This window comes from Cyrtonyx montezumae, unplaced genomic scaffold, assembly GCF_038088225.1.
Source record: "Cyrtonyx montezumae isolate F1298 unplaced genomic scaffold, pur_monq_1.0 scaffold_42, whole genome shotgun sequence".
Classification (NCBI taxonomy): Eukaryota; Metazoa; Chordata; class Aves; order Galliformes; family Odontophoridae; genus Cyrtonyx; species Cyrtonyx montezumae.
The window spans coordinates 197,992-222,483 of record NW_027072048.1 but is presented as its reverse complement, the minus strand read 5'-3'; the positions used below and the strand labels follow the sequence as shown (position 1 = coordinate 222,483).

Genomic DNA, 24,492 nt, shown 5'->3' with positions numbered 1-24,492 from the left:
CTGCATTAGATGCAAAACCATATTTCAAAGACACTTTCACTTTGAAAAACAAAATGCAGATTCTGTTCCACGCCACCTGCAAACAGCAGAGCTGTGACCCACATTAGGAGCTCCCACAGAGGAGGGAGCTCCGGGGATGAGAGCGGTCCATTTAAAACACTTTAGAAATAAAAGGTCATGGGGAAATTGCTGCCTCCCTAATTATAGCCGTCGCTCTCGGGTTACAACTCAGGTTCCTAATTTAAATTATCATCAAGGCTCGCTGCTGGCCCCATAGCTTAGTGAATTTTGCTATGATAGCCTGCTCTCCAACAAGAGATTAAGAGCACATTCGTATCAGAGACAGCTGAGGAGAAACAACACATGGGCTAAATAAGGAGCAAAATCACAGCACATCTCCAGGCTGCCCTCCCTTTTTCACAGGGTCTTGGATTGATACGCAATGCCTACGCAACATGCTTTTTGTTTTTCGTTTTATTTTGGACTGCATTTGCGGCCGCCCCGGGGAGCAGCTCGTAGCCCAGATGGGCTGTGCCACAGACAGGCACCGTCCTGTTGGGTCGGGCTGGAGCCGCTGTCTGCTGCCCCTGATACAGCAAACAGGACGTGTGCAAAGCCCAGAAGCAGCATCGCTGCGCTCTCAGCATAAATCCTTTTGCACATTATTATCCAGGGCTCGCGAAGAGCTGCTTCAAGCATCTTGACTTCAGAATGCAGAAATTCGGACAAATTAATCTTGCCGATATTCTCTCGGGATTTGCGATTTAATCATAGTAATAATAAATAGTAAAAAAGGCCCCGAGCTGAGGACTTTAGAAGCACCGGAGCCGCTCTCGGACCCCCCCGCGTTCGTGGGCGAACCGCGCCACCGCGCGGCTCCGGGAGCGAGCGGACACGGGGCCGGGGAACCACCGGGAGCAGCGGAACCCCACGCGTGGGGCCCGGGTTGGGCTCCGAACCGGGGTGCGGCGCGGGCAGCGGGAGGAGTGAAACTCCCCGTGCACCAAAAACGGCGATCTGCGCGGAACGCGGCTTGGGCTCCGTCCCAGCACTGAAAGCAGCAGCGAATTGAGCGTCTGTGCCACTCTGGGAAACACGGTGGTGCTTTTTCTGAGGCAGAGCTGAAGAAATTTTACTTGACCAACAATGACCTTCACATTCTGCATGTTGCCGTCCCCATCTCCTCTTAATTTAGTTGTGAAATTACAGACTGTAATCTGATACTTGCACAAAACCAATACGGATCTCCTGCCTGAATCCTGCCCGTTCACATACTATGAGATGCTCAAGAAAGAGATGGACCTCCGTGTCCCAGCCACTCTGACAGAAAGAGCAGGGACCTCAAATGTAGGGAGGGACAGTTGTGGACCATCTGAGTGGGTGGACAATGGCCTTCTTTCCAGGAGGACCTCAGCCTGTGCCAAACGCAGCCTGCAGAGCTGAGGGATTGGTGCACGGGCACTGAGGAGGAGCCCGGGTGAGACAGAAAAGGTGCAACCACAGACACTGAGGAGCCTTGAGGCTCAGATGTGGGTAGGTAACTGTGCTGGAAGGATCAGTCAAGCTGTCCATGGGGCTGATGTGTCTTCTCCCATATATATGAGTTATCAGATGTAGTGTTTCATCTGCACATGGAACAGAACAACCACTTGGGAAGAAATGAGGGCAAAGGGGGATTGCAGTTCCCTCACTGTGTAACTCTCCCCTCCCAATCTCACAGATCCTCTGAGAAGGAAAGAACCAGTTTCACAGGAAAGGCGTTTGGAGCACAGAGGGGTCAGCAGGAACAATGCAAAATTTTAGTCATAAATAGAACAAGAAAAATCCATTGCCCATGCTGTGTTTGGACTTGTGCAGCCATTCTAGCAAGGAGGGAAACAATAGCTTCCAACTTGCCAGCACAGTATGAGTTCCAGACTGCCACCTGGGAATGGTCACCATGCTGTGAACAGCTACGGAGCGAGAATTATCCACTGAAAGCTCTCAGCAGAAATCTGAGAGAGCAAACACGCCTCCAACTGCATGGGGTGAAGAGCAAAAATAACATTCAGTGTCACTGGGTTGGTTATTCACTGGAGCTGCACCTTCCAGGATGCAGGAGCTGCTCTGAGAGAAAATCCTGCTCTTGGCCCCAGCTCCACCGTGAGTGGGAACAGACTCCCACCCCAACCTCACAGCGTGGGGATTTCATGGCTCAGCATAAAAGTGATAAATAGGGCTCTGTGCAGGGCACGTTGGGTTCAGTTATTGATGATGCACATTCCAGCTTTGGGAAGTCGTTGGAAGCCTGGTATTCATATTTCAGCTGAGATTTACAGCAGGAGAACAATGCTGTGCTATAGGAGGGCTTCGCTCACCCACCCGCACCAGTAATTCTCAGCAGCTTTTCCTTAGCTCTGCTCTGGCTCCCCACTTTGACTCATTGTCTATTGTTGCACATCTGTCAGGCGTAACAAGGAAAGCTGTGTACAGCCTTATCCACTGCAAGGGAGTTCCTTTATGTATTGAAATTCCAGAGCTCCACTTCCTTAACCCCTACACTTCCTTGCATGTGTTCAGAAAAGGCATGGTGGAAACCGAAGCAAGGCAAGCAGACATTTCTTTGCCTCCTTTCTGCAGTCCTTGCCTGGATACAAAATCCCTTAAAAGGCATTAACATGCTTATGTACAACATCACTGCATAACCAGAGCAGAGCAACGCTGCACAGAGCAGACACAGATGGATCCCCAGGGGCACCCACCTGCTCTGCTCCCATCCTTGGTTTTCCCTATTTAGCAGCAGGGAGGCTGTGACCCCGTGCAAGCCCTCAGCAGCCAGGACGTGGTCGCATCCCTGACTTCATCAGAGGACCCCAAGTGTTTGCAGGACCACGGCCGAAGGGAGCGCCGAGTTCAGTTACCCCAGCACTGGTTGACAGCAGGCAGAAGGGATCCAGGAAAATATTTTCCTGTGAGTGAATTATTGCAGAAAGCTGGCTGTCAACACAGTGTTTGCAGCCCAAGCAGCATAAAGCTGAATGTTACCTGGCACAATAAATTGCAAACCTTTGTCTGTATGTTCTGTGCAGAGCTGGCAGGGGAGCGGACACCTGGAGCACTGCTGTTTGGGCACACAACCACGATCATTCTCCTAAAGGAGAGGAGAGACTGCAGCCCTCTGCTATTTGGAAAGAATAACACGCAGACAAATCGCAGAGCTTTTCTTAATGCTGCCATGATACACAAATAAGAGGCTTAAGTATAATTATAGGTTGTGTAATCAGTGTGAATAAAAAAATATGTAGTAATTTATGCCGTATTTTATAAATATCCTAACTGTTTAAGAAACTGAAAATGCTTTCAGAAGAAATACGTTAGTGTAATGATTATAAAGCCCTTTTATGTGAGCAAGTTGCTTTCTGAAGCCAGTTTTCGACTCAGTCTCATGAGCATAAATAGAGTTAATTGCCCTTCTGCACAGGCTGGATGTTAGCACATTCCAGCAGAGTGTGTATTTTGCAAAGTGCCGATTCCAACACATTCCACCCTGTGCAATATCTGCCTTTTTATGCACGGTGCATAAAACACACACGTCTGGGGGGCAAGGGAGCTGATGGCCGTGAGCCTTGGAAATGGATTGAGATGTCAGCTGCCCGTATGTTCTGTGAGCATCCACGTGCAGCCCCACTGTGACCCCCCCAGGCTGCTTCAGTGAGGGATATCCCTGCCCCACACCGTACGCTTTCTCAAGCACAAAGCTTGCTTTCTCTGTATGACACACGTGCCAAGTTATAGGTGAAAAATGCAGATGTAAACACAACACAATTCTATCAAGAGACCTTACAGAAACAAAGCGTTTCCACCTCCAAAAGTAAGTGATACCTCAGGTTCAGCCCTCCGGGGGGAATATAGGGCATGCTTCGTAAGTAACACTAAAAATAATCAAAATGTCCCAGTTTGGATGTGGATTCAGGGCACAGCACAATGCTCTTCCACAAGTGCCAAATCACTGCTGCTGCATTTGTACAGGTGACCAATTGCAGAGGGCTGCCCCCGAGCACAGGGCTCCTGGGGCTTGGGTTTCCACATTAAATGAGCTGGTGATGAGTGAGCCCTCCCTCAATCCCAGCCTTCTCCCTAGAGCTAGGCAGAACCATTTTAAATCTAATTTCCTCTCACAGATTTTCTGCAGCTGGGAGTGAAGCATACTGCTGAGCAAGCACAAGTCCTGGCTCCACACCACAGCCCCACCACTCAACTCGGGCATCTGTCACCACGTGCCCAGCCAGGCAAGATGGGGTTCAACGCACCTCTGCCTCCCTGTGGCTCCATTCCACCTCTGTAGCAGCCAGACACATCACATGCTGCTGCAATCCCCTTTCCTCTTGCAAATGAGGTACACTGCTGTCAGCACTCCCCACCCAATCAGCATCACATATCTCTCGTGTGCTCTGCCACAGCTGAAGACAGCCCTGTGCCCACTAATTGCTTTGGCATGTGGGCAGTGGGAAGATGACCAGGCTCTGCACTGAATTAAGAAATTGCTTCTCTCTCCTTGGAATCACGCTCCCATCTGTATGCCTTCACAGTAGCCCTTCTGCAGCAACACACAAAGGACTCGTTGCTGCAGGGTACATCTCAGGTGTAACATCTGCTATACACAGCACGTCCCATGTGCAACTGTTCCTCCAGAGCCAGTTCCCATGCTCCAAAAGGACACCATGAAATCCAGGGCCACAGTGCAGCCATACAGCTGCTGCTCAGCAGTCTGGAGCTAGAAGGACCTGGCTGGTTGCCTACTCACTTGAGTATCTTGAGCACCTTGCTCAGCCTCTTAAAACAGACATGGTGCAGTCCACCATTGGAGCACCCCATGCTGCTCCAGTTGCACTGTTTTACTGTCTTTACAGCTGGACCACTCAGGACCTGAGCAAGAGTTTGTTTTTTGAGTCCTGCAGTTTAAGGACAGCACTGCATTTGGCCCCACGCCTGAGCTAAACACTGCCCCATCCATCAGCAGTTTGGCTTCTCCCCCATGTGATGGGCTTGATCTTGAAACCATCTGTTTCCCCTTAGCTTGCATCCAGCTTTCACTTGGACAGCAGAGCCCTTTCCAGCCACAGCCCCTGGGCACTGAGGTGGGAAATCATCTCCCTCTGTGCACTCTGCAGCTAAAAAATGAATTTGGCTGCAAATGCATGACAATTAACCTGAACAAATAGACTCTGGATTCTGTCTCCAAGGGTGTTGGTTGTGCCGTGGGTCTTCTTTGGGATCTAATTCCTGGAAGCCACCTCCTAATGAACTGCACGATCCTGTGTACCCCTTGTGCCACAGAGGGGAAGGAAGAGCATTTCCTGCAGGCGTTTCTCATTCACTGGGACAAATTTAGACCTGGCATGAGCCAGTGCAGCGCTCAGAGGAGCGACATCAGAAGTTTCCTCCCATGATGACAGCAAGTGCAGGACTGCTGCCCAGCCTGCAGGGACAGCACGTGGTGCTCCTTCGCTCTCCCAGCAGCTTGCTGCGCCAAGATCACAGAGCAGGTGAGGTACCACATAGCGATGATAACGAAAACCATCTGCCACGGAAGTGTCTGGAGACAGCAGCCAACTGTCAGGCTCAGGATAAGCAGCTCCTAGAGCACGGAGACAAGATAGCTGCATCGCCGGGCGGGTCCTGCAGAGGTCATTTTGCAGGAATGGATACAGAGACGTTCACGTTAACCCTTTGGTGGTTTGAAATTGCGCTCGGTTAAAGCCGATTATCACCAGCATCCGACAGAGCGCGCACCTCCCTCCTCGACGGGCAGAGCAACCGCTCGTGCGGAGCCAGGAGCTCGCGGGTACGCGCTCCGTGCGCGCGGCCGCAGCGGCAGCGGACTACGCCGGAGGACGCGGTGGGGGTGCGGGCAGCAGCGGAGCCGCCAGGTGGCACCCGCAGCCCGCGTGCGGGGCTCGGCCGCGACCCCCCCACCGCCCTCCGCATCCTCGAGGGCCCGGAGAGCGGTGCGGGAGCGAACCACGGGGAAAGCGGACGGCGAACGCTCTTCGCTCGGAGCCCACGAGGGGGGGAGCCGCCAGTCCCAGCTAATTGATGGAGAAAATTTCCCGTGAAATCACCGATGAAAAGATCGACACGAACCGACTGGATCTGATGCTCCTGGGCCCTGCAGGGAGCTGGCGGGCTGTGACGCCTAGTGCTGTCCTTCTGCCTCTGTATTTTTTTATTTTTGTTTTTAAAGTCGCATTAAATATTTACTTAACTTTATTTTTGTAAGCAGGCCGGTGATGCCGAACGGAAATAATTATGCCAGTGAATCACAAATCAACGTGGCGCGGATTTTATACACAAAGCAGCCCAGACTCATAATACCTCCACCATCATCTGAGTCCCGGGGGATTTATGGCTGCCAACAAAAACATATTCCTAAGGGAGCCCGGCCGGGGGCTGTCAGTGCTGCTGCTGGGAAGTCTCCTCGCTGTAGTACTGCATCAGCCGTGATCGTGGGCAGAGAACGAGCTGGGTGGCACTGCCATGGCACTGCCTGCTCACGTAGCACAGCTCCAGCCCCACCAGCGCCGAGCATTGGCTCCGTGCTCACCTCTCACCCTCTCTGCCTCCTCCGGGTGCTCAGCCACACCATTCCCTTCGCCCCGCCCTTTTCCTCCGCTCTCATTGCCCTTTTCCGAATCCTAATATCCCACTGCTTCGACACAGCAGCGATTTTCCACGTCTGCTCTCGGAGGGGCGCTGCCATTTCTTGTCTGGCTCACAGCATTTCTGCTTTTCCAACACCAGCTGCCAGCATCTGCTCTGTGAACCTGAGCAGGACCTGCCTTGTGTTCGCTTTATCGCCATGCAGCACGGAAAGAGCAAAGAGAAAAAAAGCCCTTAGGTGCAAGCACATCGAGTTTCACTTCTTTGTTGCCTTCATCCCAGCAGCAGTGGCATTGTCCTCAGCCGTCAGGTGACGGCGGACGCTCCGCAGGTCCTGCATTGAGATGCAATGGCTCTGGGCCGCACTGCAAACGCTTTTTAACCTACAGATGCATTTGGGATCATCCTCGGGGCTGCCGCTGGCACAGAGCTCAGTGGTTTGGCAAGTACCGTCCCAAAGAAAAAGGGGAGGGGGAACGGTGGAAAAACGTCCCCTCCGGTCCTTGCGTTGAATTAAACCACATGTATATATTTTAAAGGCAGTGCAAAGGAACAACACTCCGGCACATGTTCAAGGGCAGAGTCTTATTTCAGAGATCTCAAAAAATTAGTGGCTGAACGCTGAAACAATATAGCCTTTAGAGGAAGGCATTTGGAAATGATTAAAGAGCCTGAACTCATGCGTCCAAAAAAAAAAAAAAAATCAGTGCCTCGCGTTGGTAGCAACTGACAGCTACTAAAAATCAGAGGAAGGGGGAACAAATCAAACTCAATCTTACATAATGCAATGCTCCAAGCCAGGGAGAGACCGCCAGCCCGCTCCGCCCCGGGGGACCATGCACCCCAGGACCGTGCATCCCAGCACAGCTCCCGGGGTCGGGAGGCTGAGAGGAATCGCACCTCGAGCCCAGCAAAGCTGCTACCGCCTTTAGAGGGGAAGGGGAAATAAAGCAGCCCTGCGGCCAAGCACTTAGCAAACTAATTGCTCGTTAATGATCTTCCAACGAGCTCATGAAAAAGGCTTTGAATTTCTATCGCTCCACACATCTGGGCCAGCAGTTTAACTGCACATCCGTGCGTGTGAAACCCGATGAACGGATTTCAGATAGGGGGAGATTTCCTGGATCCTGCATCACTGTCCTACAGTGTCTCGGCCCTATGCAGAGACGAAGCCTGCTGGATTCCTCTTTCCAAACCCAAGTGTCCGAGTTTCCACTGAGATAAGAGTGAATTCCAGCTTTTGTCTTTGGTTTTGCAACCTGGTTTACAACCACGTGGAGATTTGGAAAGCTACGGTGTTTCTGGGAACATGTCATCCTCCCCACACAGCCACAGCCGTGTCCCAGCTGAGGTCTGGGTGCTCCTGGGCAGCCCACCCCACCCCAGAGCCCTGCAGACACGGAGGGAGCAGTCGGTTACGGAGCGATGCCACGGCACAGCCCTGCCAGCCCAGGTCTGCTCTGCACTCTGGTCACAAGCTGCAGACAGGAGCTGCCCCATGCCTCGTGTCTGAGGCCTTAAAGAGAAAGAGTTGTTTCAAATTTGCTTCAATAGGAAGAAATGCTGGTAACATGACCAACATCTGGGAGCTTGAAATGAAACCAGGCTGTTCCTCTTCTGCAAGGGACAAACATCCTCAGCACGGGGAACTGGCTCGTCACTGAGCAGCGGGGCCAAGGGGACATCCCACGGCTCCTGTCCCATGCCCACAGCCACAGATGCCCCCAAGATGGGATACAGCCCTGAACCCGCCCAGGCTGCATACCCTGCCACGCGCTTCCTCCCTGCCTGAGCCAAGTCTTGGCTCCTTCAGCAACACCCAGAAACGCATGGCATTTCAGAAATGAGCCCAGGATTTTCCATCCTTCCCATTCCTCTGCTCTGTTCCCAAGTCTGTCCGCAGCGCTTGCTGCTCTGCTGGTTTTCCCTGGGCCAGGAATTTTAAATGAAATATATTCCTTTTTATGACACAAGGAATTATGAATTGATAAAGACTTCCCATTATCGTTTAACATCTACCACACCAATCCTTCAGCATGGCCGTACCTTAATTGCAAGCAGATGTCTTTCTCTGCTGACACATTAAATAGAAGCAGGAAGGCCCACTGCTATCTCCCATCAACAATTTGCACAAGAGCAGAGAACAGATTTTCTAAGAACAGAACCTCTAGAGGAGAGGGGAGATTAAGTTCCTGCAGACCAGGCTCGGAGCAGCACAGCAAAACAAGGCACAGCTTGGGGAACAATGAGCCCTAACAGCCCCTAATCTCAAATAACCAAAAGCTTTTGTGAAGAAAAATGAATTTGCTGAAATTAATACTGCACGAGCGCACAGAGAGCTTGGAGATGGAGGCAATGTGGTGTGGAGATGACCCAACTGGCAGCACCGAGTGCCAGCTCCAGAGCTCTGCAGTGCCCACCTGGCACAGGGGAGCACTGAGCTGCCTGCTCCCACCCTCCCCATCAGCCCCATCCCACTGCAAAGCTCTGGGGCAGAGCAGAACCCGGGAATCCTCAATAGAAGTGGAAGTGACAGGGTGTTTAGCAAACATTAAGCCCAGAAAGCTTAAAAGGTCTTCCAGGATTATTAAATAAACATTTAGGGTGAGTGAGAGGGAAGAATAGGGAATGGTGAAGAAATTGTAAACACTGCAGTAGGCAGTTAGGGGCTGCAGTAATTCAACCGGGCAGCTCGGTGCTTAATGATTAAAGCAGTATCACGTGCAATTACCCCTCAGCTGTCTGGCAACCATTGATCTGGGGGAGAGCTTTTCATAAACATTTAGCCCAATATTCATATATATTTTTAAAGACCATTTAACATGGAACATTCAATATAGGTGCCACCAGCACCTCACACACGGCCATACACTGAATTACCCTGGAACCACCACAGACATGCTCAGTCTTCTCCAGGTCAGTGTTTTAACCTGACAGTGCAATAGCAGAGGAGATTGCCTGGGCTGGATGCAATTACTCTGCTGCTTTAAGGCACCAGTGGTGCAAATTGCACTTCATCACTGGTGCAGTTTAATGAAGTTCTGAGTACTGCATGTGAGAGCTGTGCACATGCTTGCTCTCCCAGCAAAGACAAACACCTTTGAGCAAATTTATCTCTCAGCCACTTTAATATCTCAGGAGTTCGGTGATGGTCACATTGAGCAGCAGCAGCAGTCCCAGGTGTGGTTCATCCAGCTGCACCCCATCCAGCTGCACCCCAGCTTTCTCACGTCCCCTTGCTAGAGCAAGGACTTGGCACACATCTCCAACAGGAAGAAAAGTATTACTGACAGCATTTCCAGGCAGAGAAGTGGGACTACTCGCTAGCTCCTCACAGCTCCTTGAGTCCTGGAAGCTGTGTGCAGCAGAGCTGATGACCCAGCTGGCACTGTCACCCTGCACTGGGGACCCTCCATTGCCACCAGGACAGCTTGTGGCCAGCAGCCAGCCCAGAGGAGGTTCCAGCCTTTGCCAGGAAGGTTTTGGAACAGAGTTCTCATTTTCCAGGGACTGGGAGGCTTCTGCAGCACAGCCAGACAACCTGTCAGGACGACCCACAGCTCCTGGCACAGCTCTGCCCAGGGAAGCCACATGCTGCAGGGCTCCCAGCTCCACGCAGAGAGCAGAGGAGGCAGCCAGGCTCCCAGAAAGGGCACTGAAACATGAGTTTGTCACATCCAGACTATCACAGGGGAGCAACTCAGCCAATAGGTAGGATGCTCAGAGGCTCAGATGGGATTACTAGAGAAGAAATGATAATAAAATGAGTATGAGCCTTCTCAAAACAGAGACTTGTACACCACTTGCTATGGATCCTGGGAGATTTTTCTCTCCTTCAATCTCATGGAGGACTTTCTCTGCACTGAGGTTGAGGTAGAGCAGCCCCACAGCTCAGGGCACACTCACATGGAGCAGGAAGCTTTCCATCCCTTTATCCTTGATGGATCTTTTTTCCACAGAAGCGTCTGAAAGGAAAGGAAGTATTTATTTCCCACTTCCTGTTCTGCTCTTCATCGTGAGATGTTACAAACTCTCTATTTTCCTCAGTGCATCTCTCCCAGTCTCCGCTTTGTGTGGCCACATGCAGCAAGGCACTCTTTTCTTTACAGTTCGGGCATAAGCATCAGTCCCCACTGTGAAAACAGCCACACAGCTCCCTGCTGCTCCTGTAGGACCAGCACAAAGAGGGGCAGTTGGCATGCTGCAGTTCTGTGCTAAGGTTGCAGCATGTGTCCTAGCAAAGCTGAACATCACCAGAGCAGGGGAGGGCTTGGTGGGAACTGCTGTTACACTGTGCCCAGACAGCAGCAGCACTGCACCAGGAGCAGGTAAACACAGGAAGCACTTCCCTTGCCGACGTGTCACCGAGCTGCCCGAGCAGCTGGGGTGCATCACCTCCCCATCCCACAGAACATTAATAGAGCTCCTTGTCAGACACAGCAGGCTGGTATCTGCTCTTCCCAGGAGAAATCGTCCCTAATTACTCACAGTTTCCAGCCATGCATTCCCCAGCAGGGGTCAAAGAGGAACACTGATTGCCAAGGACAAGAAATTAACTGTTGGATGGAAGATGACTTTTGTATAGCATGAAAGAAAATTGTATTTATTTAAAGCTTAACTATGAACTGGAGAGCAGAAACTCAATTAACAGATGGTACTCAAAGAAAGAATGCTGAAGCAAATAAGATAAACATTATTGGGAGGATAAACTGAGTCACAAGAGGATGATATTATATTTTATGCAAGATTCAGACAAGCCCAGGGCAGGCTGCTGGCAAGGCTGAGTATCCTTGTCCTGACAGATCAGCTGTTACACCCTCACAAAGCTAGAAGCAGTTTTCCATGGGGCACAGCCCACAGACACTGGGCACTCACTGCTAGGCAATCCCCAACCATCTCCAAGCCTTAGTCTCAGCCTCCTTATGTTGTGAAGACAGACTCAGAGCTGGACACAGGAGCCTGAAACAAAGTGCATTCAGGGTCAGCAAAGACCTGCACCTCTCCCCCATCTTTGGGTATTTCTTTGCACCCCCAGCGCTGAGCAGGATCTAAGCACACACCTTACTTTACAGTTATGTATATGCACATGAAAATCACGCCCAACTTATTACACAGCAGAACTCATAAAGGTCTTGGTTCAGAATGGATTTATGTGAACACTGAATAACAGAATGCATAACAATCAGAATTTGAACCAATGATAGCATAACACATACACTTGAGCTGCTCCTACCTGCTCTCATGGCACCATGTTGCTGATGTCCCCAGCCAGGGGCACTGGAGAGTAGGAGCTGCCCAGTTTCCCCACTATCAAACCTCCCTCTGCTCCCAGGATCTGGTCCAGGCTGTGCTCACAGCTGTTGGCCATTTCTCAGAGGATGTGTGATTGCTCTGGTTGGAATAACCTAAGAACTGGAGCCATGGCTGGCCAATGGGGCAGAGGTTTCTGGTGTGTGCCTATTTCCTTGTGACCAGTGACAACAACATTCTCTAGGAAACAACACAAAGACGATTCTTGTAGACAGTGTTGTTTGCTGTAAGGAGCTCACTCCCTCTGTTTGCACTGGTGTGAGCTAGCTGGTGTGTAACAGGAGTATTAGTGTACAGATAAAGCCTCTCCAGCAGCAACACTCCGACAGCACTTCTCTGTCTCAGCACTGTGGATCTATGGTTTAAGCTCTTGAATTTCTCCTTGCCAGGCAGCAATGCAGATAAGCTATGTCTGCACAGAGAGTGCACTGAGCCCTTGGATGTCGGTGACATGTGGAATGAGTAAAGCAACTGATATGGAAAAGGCAACAATAAAAATAACTTTGAAAGAAAGGGAAAAAAAAACAAGAACATTTTATTGAGGGGTTTTCTTGCTCCAATCACAGAAGAGAGAGAACAGAAGCCATAATGTGTTTATATCAACCACAAGTTTAAAACAAAGCAAAACAATCAAGTACAGTTTTCTTTGTCAAAATATACTATGAGAAAAGCAAGCAGCGCTCTGCTATAATGCATTGTGCTCACATGGGAGGTTCCCACAGCAGCACAGACTCCTTGCACAGCTCTGGGCACTGCCTGCTCCAGAGCACTTGCACAACATCCATGCTCTCCACTTCTCCGCTCTCCATCACAATTACATTTGTCATTCAAAAAGTATTTGATGCGTAGCTTGGGCTGCTCCCCTCGTGCCTCACAAGTAAATAAGGCAGGTGGAGTCCTCAAAGCCCACTGCAACTCCGTGCCATGCTCCTTGCACTGCACAACCCCCACGTGGCTGTCACAGCCCCAGTCCTCTTTGTAGAGTCCACGGGCTGCACTGGAAGAGGATTTTCAGGCTCCTCCAGCAGGGATGTGCCACTGGAGAGTGCCAGGCTTGGCTGTGAGAAGCATCTCCCTCCTCTTGCCCAAAAAGTTGCAGCACATTCATCCTCAGCATCACATCTCATTGCATCACATTGCATTGCTCTGCAGCCACCTCTGACAGCACCAATATGGGACAGAAAACAACGTCTCCATAAAAACAGGGAGGGAGAATCACACTGTTGTTAATTAATTTAGCAGTTTTAGTTAAGAGATTATTGGTACATGGAAGACAAAGCATAAAGAACTGATGTTAGATATGGCAATAAATGTAAGCTGTAACTTCAAAACCCACCGCTAAAGTCACCAACTATGAGCACACTGCTGCAGCTTGCTGTTTGCAGAGTGCTGAACACCTTCACTGAATCTGAGGCTTTCACCCACACCAGGGAAGCAGGTGCTGATCTGATTCTGCTGTGGGCCTGGACTGCAGCCCGGTGCTGGTCCACTCCTGGAAGCCCCCACATATTGGGGTTGAGTGGGAGTGCAGAGGGCACAGGCAGCAGCTGCAGCTCTGATGTGAAGCTGCCACACCATTCTAAATTAATGATCTAAAATTACATTAAAACAAAATCTTGTCTACAACACGATGTTACATCAAACGTATCTCTTTTAGTGCTGTCATCTTTTTTTATTATTATTATTATTAAAAACCTCCATATACAAAAGAGAGCACAAAAGGAAGCCATGATGCACAGGGGCTCTGCCTGCTCGACCTGCACAGAACTGCTGGTGGATCCCACAGCCGTCCAGAAGCACAGTGGTGCAGTGACCACCAGGAACATGGAGATGTCCAACACACTGTGTTGGAAACATTACACACAGATCAGCACTGCAGCCCTGAGCTGCTCCTGAAGCTGAGGGCAGATCTTTTTTGTAGTTTTGCTTTTTTTTTTTTTCCTTTTTTTTTTCTTTTTTAATTCACTGATAAAGTACATTATCTACAATGATTAACTTTGCATCACAGTAACAATGCTAATACACACTGTGGTCTAAGACACTTAGTGGGATTTTCTAAGGAGTTCACAATCCTAAATCCATCTCTCTGCTAGTTTTGAAGCAGCATTCATCAGGGTGCTCAGCATTCATGGAATTTATCTACAATAAAGTCCATGGTTCAACGGTGAATGAAACACTCAGTGCTCCCGAGCCACAGAACAATCAATTTACCAGAACTGAGCAGAGTTACCTGCAACACAACAGGAGTGTTTCAAGTTTCAGGACAGTCATCCTCTCAGAGTAATTGTGATTGATGAGAATGATGAATGGAAGTGGGATAGTGTAATTAATGCAGAGCAATATGGGACTATGGAGAAAAGAACATGCCCAACTAACAGAATAATGTATTTCAGTCTGGTCAATAAATGTAATGATTTGGATGCAATATCCATTGTCTTCCATAAAACAACGCGACCTCACAACAACACGACATTTTGATTACAGAAAAAAAACCAAAAACACAACGATACAATGCCAAGTTGCCATGCAGTCAGTCCCACAGCAACTGCAGGAAGAGGAGCACAGTGACAATACAGTCCCGTGATGCTCCGCAGGGACCACTCCTCACCCTTCTGCAGTCTGATCTTTTGCTGACAGCCTGAAGAAACTATGAAACATCAGTGGTAAAGTGAGCGATGACATGAGCCAGGAAGCAGTGCCTCACTGGGTGAGGAGGATCACATGGTTGGGAATAAGACCCAGCGGATCAGGGCATTGTGAGGTCCCAGGGCTGAGGCTCAACCCAAAGGCACTCTGACAGGAATACTGGCTGGTTTGTGTTTACGAGGAGGACAATCAGCTACTACAATGTTTTGTCAGGGGTTTGATGGATACTGCTTCACTTGTTTATTAACTTTTATTGTCAGGATGGAATACTTCTCCAATAGGCTGACTCCGGTCCTATAGGAATTAACTCGGGTGCTCCTGCAGCCATGAACACAAGAGGAAGGTGGTCACAAGGGTCATGTCCAAAATCAAGTGGTCTCACACCCCTCTGCACCTGATCATTGCTATTTCCATGAACTCATAGCAATGGGTCTTTGGCTATTGCAGATGTATGTGGTCCATGACCTCAGGGTCTACTCAGTGCTCGCTCTGGGAAATGCTGGCAGGGGGGCAGGAGGTGGGGCTGGGGGGAGCTCCAAGGATGAGGAAGAAAGGGAGGGGTTTGGCCCTCATGGGGGGTCACTTGAAGACAGATGGGAACGTGGGGCAGTCCGGAGCCTTCACTTTCTTCATGAACTTCTTGAACTCCTTGTTCTTCTTGTCCCACTTGTAGATGGCTGTCAGGAGGTGCTGGGTCTTCACCTGGCGGCCCATGATGAGGAAGTGGTGGCCAAGGTTGTCCAGCTGGTGGCAGGGGCAGTCAGCCCCGTTCTTCAGGAGCAGCACCAGCTTCTTCAAGTTCTTCTTGCGGATGGGCCCCAGCTTCAGTGCCTTCCTCTTCCGTGGAATAATCACCTTGTCCCCATTCTCCTTTTTCACCTCCTTAATGGTCATCTTAAGAGCTGAAAAACAAGCCAAGGAGAAGGGAAAAACACAAAGTTCTCAGCACAAAACATGACACTTTTAATTGAGAAGGAAATCTGTTCAGCAGCACAATGCATGATTTGCTAGCAAAATGTTAGCAGAGCAATGACACAACGTCGTCACTTCAGCAGCAGGGAGAGACTCTTAAGAGGTCAACTCATCTCCTCAAACATTTGCTTTGAAGCTCTTCTAGCCTCAGGCAGCTCTGAAACATTCTGAGCACTGCTATGTGTGAGTTGATGGGGACCAGGTGACGCCAGACCAGGGTGTGGATCTACTGGGCAGCAGGGCCAACCCCACCCCATTACCAACAGAAGTACTCTGCTCTTTGGGTTTAGTGCCTTCCTGAGTAAATAGCAACCCAAATAAAAGAAAATTAATGTTCATTTGCCATGACCATGAACAGGAATTTAGTAAGCATGGGAAAAATGACGGAAATGTGTTGTACATTAAAGTACCACTTCTGTGCCATTTGGCTCTGCCTCATTCTTGGGGAAAAGCACACATGGCCAAAAATGAATAACATATTTCCATAATTTGGGAGTTTACTTCAGAGCTGCAGATAAATAATGCTCAGATATGTGACTGTCTGCTGCCCCTTCCCATTTCACTCTTCGACATGTGAGCAGCACAGCAGCCACGGGCTCTGGAAGGGAAAGGAGTCCCCTGCATCACTGCTCCTTGAAGTTCTGCCCTGCTGGAACCTGTAGCAATACATACACGTCAGATTCAGGTCACCACTCCAGACACACAGCAGCAGGACAGCAATGACAGCCTCAAGAAGGCAGTGCAGCCTGTGTGCTACCCTCGTGCTCCCAGCCACTGCACTGGCAATGAGAATAATGGTATTTGTCAGCCCATGTGCCAAAAACGGCTGTTGTGTTTGCCAAGAGCCCTGTTGTGTTATACTATTACTGTACAGGAAAGCAATACAGGGCTGGAAACTAAAAAGAAGCCTTCTATCTGCTTTCCAAATTCAGGATGCTCAGGGAGCTAGAGATGCAAGCTTTGCAGAGCTGGAGACACCAAACCAGCTTCATTTGCACTGAGCCATGGAGCACTGCGAGGCACAGGATCACAACACAGAGACCATTCCCAGCCCAGGTTCACCCCAGCCCAAACCACCTGGCTCCATCCCAGGGCTCCCCCACATGCAGGGGCCCCACACCAGCACCCCCAGGGGTAGGGAAGGGAATGTGAGAGAGTGGAAAGCTCTGCTGTTCCTGCAGCCCCATTGCTCCTTCCTTCAGGAATCGCACAGAAGAAGGAAACCTGCCAGAAGACACATTAGGGCTGTAACTGGAGAAGGCTGCAGGCAAGGAGCTGTCAGTCAAGGGGAAAAATAAACAGCATGTATTGATTGTACTGCAGTCCCAGCTCAGCAAGAGCCCGCTCGGCAGGATCCCTCAGACCCCAGGGAAAGGGGAGAAACGATAAACACAACCCAAGAAAAACAGAAAGCACCAGTGTGCCAGGGCTGCCCCAACCCCAAGCTGCAGTGAGCGAGCAGAGCACTTGCACAGCACGGCCTGGGGATGTGCAGGAGCCCTGCAACAATGGCACCATGCGAACTAGGGAAGAGCAGCGAGCAGAGCCCACCACCAGCTGCCCCTCACAGTACACGTACTTTAAACATTTACAGTACATGTCTGGCTGTGATGAGGTTCTGTAACCTGTCAGCTGCCGGTGTTTACCTTGCTGGATGTGCATGAGAAACCTCAGTTGGAGGGGACGGGAGTTTATGTTAGTGCCAGATAAACAGCTCTCCATGAGAAATCACCCCCATGACAGTAACCCCTGAAGACTAAACAGAGATCTAAGGATCCCGTGCTGTGTTGGGAGAGCACTTCCTGGGGCCAACCCATCGCTCACCAGCTGCTCCCCATTGCCAGGTGTCCCTAGAGCATCCTGCCCATGTCCTTCTGCCCCAGCCCCCAGCACACCCAGAGGGACTGCTCCTCAACAGAGGACAAAAAACACAGTGACAGAAGGAAGAAGTGCCAAAAGCAGCTGCTTGAAACCTACACCACTGAGAACCCATGCAAATGAACTTTTCCACTGCTATTTATTCTGGTGACAAGGGAGGAAGGGGAGAACAAAAGGCAACCCAAAATGCAACCAACTTTCCATTGTGAGGAAAGAATGATGCCTCACACGCAGCGGACACCAGTTGTGTCCTGCTCAGCTGCTCTGGACTCCTCTCCAGGAAGAAGTCATCTCATTTTCACAATAAAACTCCTGGCCACAGATGAGGAGCTCAGGGCAGGCAGCTCAGAGCCACACTGAATTCCTACATGCTGGGAGCACGCACATTCCTGAGGAACTATTACATGGGTGTTCCTGTGGATGCTTTTCCCCGTTAGAAAAAGTCTGCACTGAACTTAGGCCTTTTGGCATACCAAACCTGCAGGAGAGTGGGGAATTCATTTCCAGCAGAAGGGGTAAAGCACCAGCACACAGAGCAGGTTGGGGTTTGCACAGCACACTCCAGCACAGGGCATATTCAAGTGCTAATCCCCACGGAATGCACACCTTGCTCAATGCTCCTTTAATAGCTTTTCAGGAAAGTTACATACACCAGCAAGGATGTCAAAAACAGTTAACGCTGGGCTTGATCTGAAAAAGCTCATATTTTTCCCTGCAATAGTTTTTTGTTTGTTTGTTTCTTTGTGGTTTTTTTTTTTTAATGAAGCTCTGTTTCCCTATGATTGTCTGACTCACTTATGAGCCATAACGGATTTAGGACACAGCTTTCTAAACAGCAGTGCGTTTTTTTCCCCTCACTCCTCAGACTTAGCAAGGCAAGGGGTGGCATTTGGGTTCAGCACCCAGACTTGGCAAAGAGAGCAGAACTCTGATAAAAAGAGAGCCAGGGGTGCCAGCAGCCTTGGCAGCAGGCACCCAGGGACCCCTCCCCGCTGAGCTGCCATGGGGCCACGCAGCTTCAAGACCCCGCTCCCCACCAGACACATCCCACACGCTGCTGCCACCACGCATCAACACTGACATCTAGAGGCACGCTCGCCCCCAGGAAAGGACAGGCTGCCTGCAGGCAACGGGACTGTATCGCTCTGGGGATCCAGTGGTCCAGGATCCCATGCAGAGCTGCACTGCCCTGCACAGCTCAGGAAGCCTTCCAGCAACCCAAGAGAACCTCTAAGGCCACAAGAAGGCAGCCCCCAGCTTGCCTCAGTAGCACAGTGGATGCCAAGCAGCTGCAGCACCCTGAGATGCCCTGCTGCTCCTTGCAAAGGGAGATGCTCTTCCAGCATCATGCACCCAACCTGCTGCCCCAGGCACGGCTGAGAGGGAAGCAGGATGCTCTGGAGCCAGGGCACTGATTACCTTCTCCTCTCCACACTGCACACACATGCCAGAGAGGAATCACAGCAGGAATGCATCCTTACCAAACTCGCTGGCGCACAGGTGCTCAATGATGGCCTCTGACTTCATCTCATTGTCACACGGTGGACACACAGTAGTTCCTGGTGAAAGAACAGGTGATGAAGAGTGAGTCCAAGAGCACCACAAACCCAGGAGGGCCAAAAGCAGCCTGGAACCCTGCCCTGGGGTGCCAGCAACCAGCCCTGCAGGGCTGCACCTCCCTGATCCCAACCCCAGCAGTCTCCTGCCAGCCCTGCTCCCCACAGGCCAAGTGCAGGCAGCTGCCATGCAGAGGACAGGGTTAACACAGAGTTGGGTTTTCAGAGCCAGGCTCCCAGCCGGGAAAGCTGCCTGCCATGGGGCATGGTGAGCAGCCTGCTGACACTATGCCCCACGGTGCACCAAGCTGGCACAGGTATGGCAGGGAAGGCTCACACAACAAGGGTAGCCACCCCAGTGCCAGACCATGTTCAGGACAGTCACGACCCAGCTCCTCAGGAGAACTCCTTTCATCCAGAGGATAATGAACTGCTTCCAGGTTCCTGCCTCCAGCCAACAGAGACCACCCAGCAGTACAGACAGAGGTCTGTGCGACTGACGGATGAATTTATTGAGCAGGGAGATGTCCTCGGTCCAGCAGAACGAAGGACTCTTTCCCACACACAAGAGCTGTTCTCTGGAGTTGCACTGCAGCCCAACATCTGCCAGCCTCCGCACAGCAGCCACCAGCAGGAGGGTGCAAAGCCGCACACCTCGTGCAGACCGCAGCGCCGCTGCCTCGTCCGCAGACGCCCCACGGGATTCCCAGCTAGACACTCATTCCTATGCCCTGCTTTTCCCTTCCCACCACCCAATCTGCTTTGTGCCAAACCCTCATTCCTGGGGTCATAAGCCATTTCTTTATTAATCACACATGCGGCACAATTGGCCTTCCAATTGTCCCAGTTTGCCAGCAACGAGGTAATCCACACTGCATCCAGGAGCAGACCTAGAAATGCCATTCCTAGTGTGTCTGAGCCGGGTGACATCCCCTCCCAACACCTTACCAATGCCATAGCCACTTTACCAGCTTAGCTTAAAGGGACACAGGGATCAGACGCTTCTAGGACATGACAGCCCAAACACTTTAAACAAGCAGTCAAAAATCTTTCCATACCACCCATATATTTAATGAGTTCACGGCACAGGGATGCTGGCAGGAGGACCCCACACTGTCTGTCTGCTGCAAGGAGAGCAGCTGTGCTGTGGACCACCCGAGCCCATACCCAGGGAGCAGAGGGGTACCTCTCATCATCAGCTTATCTCATAGCCAAAGTGCACACCAAGAGGTTGAGCCCATACACGGCAGGTAGGCAGCAAGAAAGCCACCACAGTGCCCAACCTACAAGCTTTCCAAGCTCACAAAAAAAGTAAAATAAAACTCACTGTCTCCTGGTGAAAAGTCAGGCCTTGTTTTAGCTGTGCGCATAGCCCCAGGGACACTGTGGCACACTCACAATGCAAGCAGGGACCACTACAACATACCCTGGGCAGCCCAGGGACCCCAGCCCCCCCAGCACTCTGCAAGCACCCAATGGTCCGAGCTCTGATCATCTCCCAACCTACAACAGCTGGGACAGAGCCCACTTTCTGCATTTGACAGCTTCACTCCGTGCACAACCTCAGCCTGTTTCTAGTTTGTTTTCTCCCTGATGACCATTTTCTAACGCCTGGCTTTAGAGCTAGCTTACTCCAGGGGCAGGAGAAGGAATGTGTAATGCTATATTAATCTGCAACTCCCCTGATGCATCCTGTGGGCCTGCAGGCTTTACTGCCTAATGCTTAAGGAGAAAGGAATTCAGCAGGTCAGCTCTTTGAGAGGCAGAAACAAATTCCAACTTAAAGGTGTTAATGGGGAAAAATACTGAAAGGACTCGTTCTTATTAATACCCAGAGAATGGGGGTTGATACTGCTGGGCTCTGACCTTCTTTGAATCAATAGGAGACACCCCAGAGCCTGAAACCCATGAGGCTCTGGGAACATGCACCAGCAGAAGACTGCACAGAGCCACACGCAGCAGCAGGGCTTTGCCGTAACAAAGTCACTGCAGCAGTGTGACAGTGTGGCACCTGAGCATCATGCTGCTGCACAGCACCACAAGAAAGCAATGCTGCCCCTCTGCCTAAACAGGCCTGAAAGGTCATCACAAAGATGGCTGTTGAACCACACTGGGGAAGACTTGGATGATGCTGCCTCCTTACAAGGGTGACTCCAGGTCTGCAGCTCCTAAAGCCACTGAAGACATTGACCTGCACACAGCCCAGAGCAGGGGCAGCTCGGCAGGCTGCAGTTCTGGTCTGCTTGGCTGCAAGTCCCTGAGGAATAAAAGCAACCTTTGTACCTGCTCACCGAACACAGCAGCAGTCTGGACCAAGGGTCTGGGTTCACCCAGAGCAGAGATCTTAGAGCCTCCCCTGAAAACAAAGAGCTCCTTCCAGCAATTGCTTTACTAAGTGCTGTGCTCTCCTATAGCCCCCTGCCTTCTCCCTCTGCAAACACCTCTCAGTAACTTTTCAAAGTGTTTTAATACACAGAACGCCTACCTTACACCACAATGTTTATTTGATTATTTTAAAAGTTTCCAGCAACAAACCAGACTCATTGCAACTCACTGTAGGCAAGCCAGTCTGACACAGGAAGACTTATAGAGCACAATCCAGGAAAATAAGAAACACATCCACTTTCCTCAACTGCACCTTGCCTGTAGCTTCCCTCCACCATTCAGCCCCCACCAGCAAGATAAGGCAGGGCAGCCTTCCCACACACACACCCTCCTCCCCTGCATGCCTCAGCTCGGGCAGGCTACTGAGCCTCAGCACTGCCTGGGAAGAGCGGTACTCTGCTGGGACCGCTGCCACCATCTACTCCAGCCAGGCATCCCTGCCATGCACAAGCACGCATCCTACTGCAGCTGAGGAGTGGCCCCAAAGGAGCCAAGCACAAGAGAGAAACACTTCCCAGGAGGACAGGCTCAGAGCTGAGCCCTAACGCACAGATCAGAGCACTGCATCTCCCCAGACTCTATCTGCTCCATGACTCCTGCACCAAGGCGGGGGCAAGGAGCACATCCCTCCTGCTTGGGGACAAGGATACAATCTTTCCTGAGCTGACAACTGCCCCCCCCTCGCCCCCACCCCAGCTCCAGCCATGCCTTACCTTTAGGCCTGGAGACTTCGGTGGCATTGGGGGCTGACATGGCAATGCAGACATCATCCTGTGGAAACTGGTCACATTTGAGCATCTCCGGCCAGAAGAAGCCAAAGAACTGCATGACGGGCTCGCAGGAGTCACGCACAGCCTCGCAGAGCCAGCGGCACGGGTAGACCGGCCGGTCCAGGCACACAGGGGCAAAGAGGGAGCAGAGGAAGACCTGGGTGCCCATGTGGCAGTTCTTGTTGAGCAGCGGCACCCAGCTGCTCGCCTGGTGCTTCACCTCGGCCATGGTCTCGTGGTCCAGCAGGTTGGGCAGCACCATCTTATCATAGCCCACGCTGTGACAGAGCCGCAGGTCGGCAGGGATGGCCACGCACTGGTGGGGCTTCGTGTAGAAGCGTCCCCCAGGGTAGGGACCCAGGTCGGACTGGTAGCTCACGTAGTCGTACTCGCTGGCCCCGCCGCACGCCAGCAGCCCCGCAGCCAGAGACAGCAGCGCCCGCAGCGTGCCCCGCGCTCTGCCCATGGCCGCCCCGACGGCACCGCCCGCGGCACCGCCACTCCCCGCGCCTTCCCCCGGAGCCCCACGCGCTTTGCCCTGGGACCCCTTCCCGGGACTCCCCTCCCGCCGGATGCCCTCTGCCGCCGCCGCCGCCGCCGCCCCCGCACGGAGCCACGCGCGCTCCCACCCCAGCCCCGGCCCCACTCCGGCCCCGCCGCCCCGCGCCGCGGGTTTGTGAGCCCCTGGCAGCCAATCACGGCGGTACCGCCCGCCGATGTCAATCAGCGGCACCGGGAACCAATCGCGCCCCGGCCCGGCCGCCCCCGCTCCGCTCCGCACCGCCCCGGGAGAGCCCCGACGGCGCCGCGGTCCGGCGGAGGAGCTCCGTGCCCGGGATCGGACGGGCGTCCGGGCCACCTGCGGCACCACCGAGGTGTTCCGGGAGGGCGAACGCACGGGGAGGCTCGGCCACGGGAGCACGGCCGCAGCTCCTGCTTCTTCCCCGGGAGAGCTGGGGGGTAGCGGGGGCACCGGGGGCACGGAGCTGAAGCAGCTCTGCGAGGCCCTGGCACTCCTGAGCAGCTTTTCCAAAGTTGTGAATGTTTCTGAGAACCTGGAGCGGACCGTGCAGATCTCATTTCCCTATGGACAAATTCCAACCCAAACTATGGTATTTGCAGGAGAAAAAAAAAAAAAAGCAGCAGGAGAAAGAGTAGGTCTGTTTCTTAAAGAGGAATTACGCCTGGAAGTCTGCCCGCAGTCCTGGAGCCGTGCAGCAGCAGCACCCAGTGCTGCCCCACCACCACACGTGGGCAGAGCAGGGCCCCTCAGCTCTGGGCCCCACAGCTCAGCCACCATGTGTGCAGGAGCTGGCCACGAAGCAGTCCCTGTGCTCCCCTAAGCCCCTGCCCCTACGCTAAACTCAGTTAGTGCTGCTGCCTTCTGCTTGAACAGCTTGCGATATTTAAAGCAGGAACTACACCTCATTGAGAGGTAAATGGAAGAGGTTCTGCAGCCTGCAAGCGTGAAAGAGCCACTTGAGGCCCAGTGGAAGAGAGCAGCCTGTTAGCACTGCTAACGAAGTGGAGAATTCAGCAGTAAACAAGAGAAGTCTTCGCCATAAGGTGCCAGTTACTGAATGAAAAAGCAGTGGGATGGAGCAGGCCCGTTCCTGCTGCTCAGGCTCAAGGAATGGCAGTAGAACCCTGGTTGCTGTTTGCACAAAGAAACAGCTGCAAATTGGGCTTTTCACCCCTGGGGAAATCCTGACAGCCTTGAATTCGCTTTTACCAACATCAATTTAGAAACACTGAAACATCTCATAAAACGTAGACTATATTGCAAAGTCCAAGTAGCGTGCTGCAGTGCAGCACAAAGCAGGACGTGGATCTGCTTAGGGCTGTTTGGCTGCATTTTTATCAAGAATCTTTATGCACAGCCAAGTAGTGTGCCCTCAGGCACAAGTTTTTGGTCCTGAACATAGACCCCTGGTCTTCTAGGCGCTCAGAACACACTTTGCAAGCAATGCTCCATTTTTAACTGCAACAGCACCAGAAAGACTTTGAGCTCTCCATCAGAGCTGGTTATGCCCACCTCAACAAATACCAGAGAGAGAAGCAAAACCACTCCAGAGATGCTCTGCACCATGTACTCAGAGCATCCCACACTGGTCCCTGGGTTGGCTGCATCCTGAAGCACAGCACTGCATCTCCCAGGGCTGCCCTCCCCATCTCAGCCTTCCCCATCCCAGCAGAATGCTGCAGGATGGTTGCTTTGGTTCTGAAGCATCCCACAGACAGCACGTGCTCAGCCCTAGAAACAGCTCTGCTGGCACCCTTCTATTTGCTACCCACATTCACGGGAGCTGCACCTGCATGGGAATTCATGAATGAAC

The 24,492-nt window shown here is 51.8% G+C and overlaps 1 protein-coding gene across 1 annotated transcript; it reads right to left on the bottom strand.

The window, feature by feature from the left end:
- Window positions 1–14,676: 14,676 nt before the first annotated feature.
- Window positions 14,677–22,651, bottom strand: SFRP1 (secreted frizzled related protein 1). Its single transcript, XM_065747172.1, has 3 exons — window positions 22,100–22,651; window positions 18,927–19,004; window positions 14,677–15,497 (listed from the first exon to the last, which is right to left on the bottom strand). The coding sequence occupies exons 1-3, from the start codon at window positions 22,620–22,622 to the stop codon at window positions 15,175–15,177; spliced, it is 924 nt and encodes a 307-aa protein (XP_065603244.1). The 5' UTR covers window positions 22,623–22,651; the 3' UTR covers window positions 14,677–15,174.
- Window positions 22,652–24,492: the final 1,841 nt, after the last annotated feature.

Coding starts and splice junctions, on each gene's coding strand:
- SFRP1 (XM_065747172.1), bottom strand. CDS start 22,622: ATGGGCAGAGCGCGGGGCACGCTGCGGGCGCTGCTGTCTCTGGCTGCG. Junction 19,005..22,099: donor CGAAGTCTCCAGGCCTAAAG/GTAAGGCATGGC, acceptor TTCTTTCACCAG/GAACTACTGTGTGTCCACCG. Junction 15,498..18,926: donor CCTGTGCGCCAGCGAGTTTG/GTAAGGATGCAT, acceptor CTTGTTTTTCAG/CTCTTAAGATGACCATTAAG.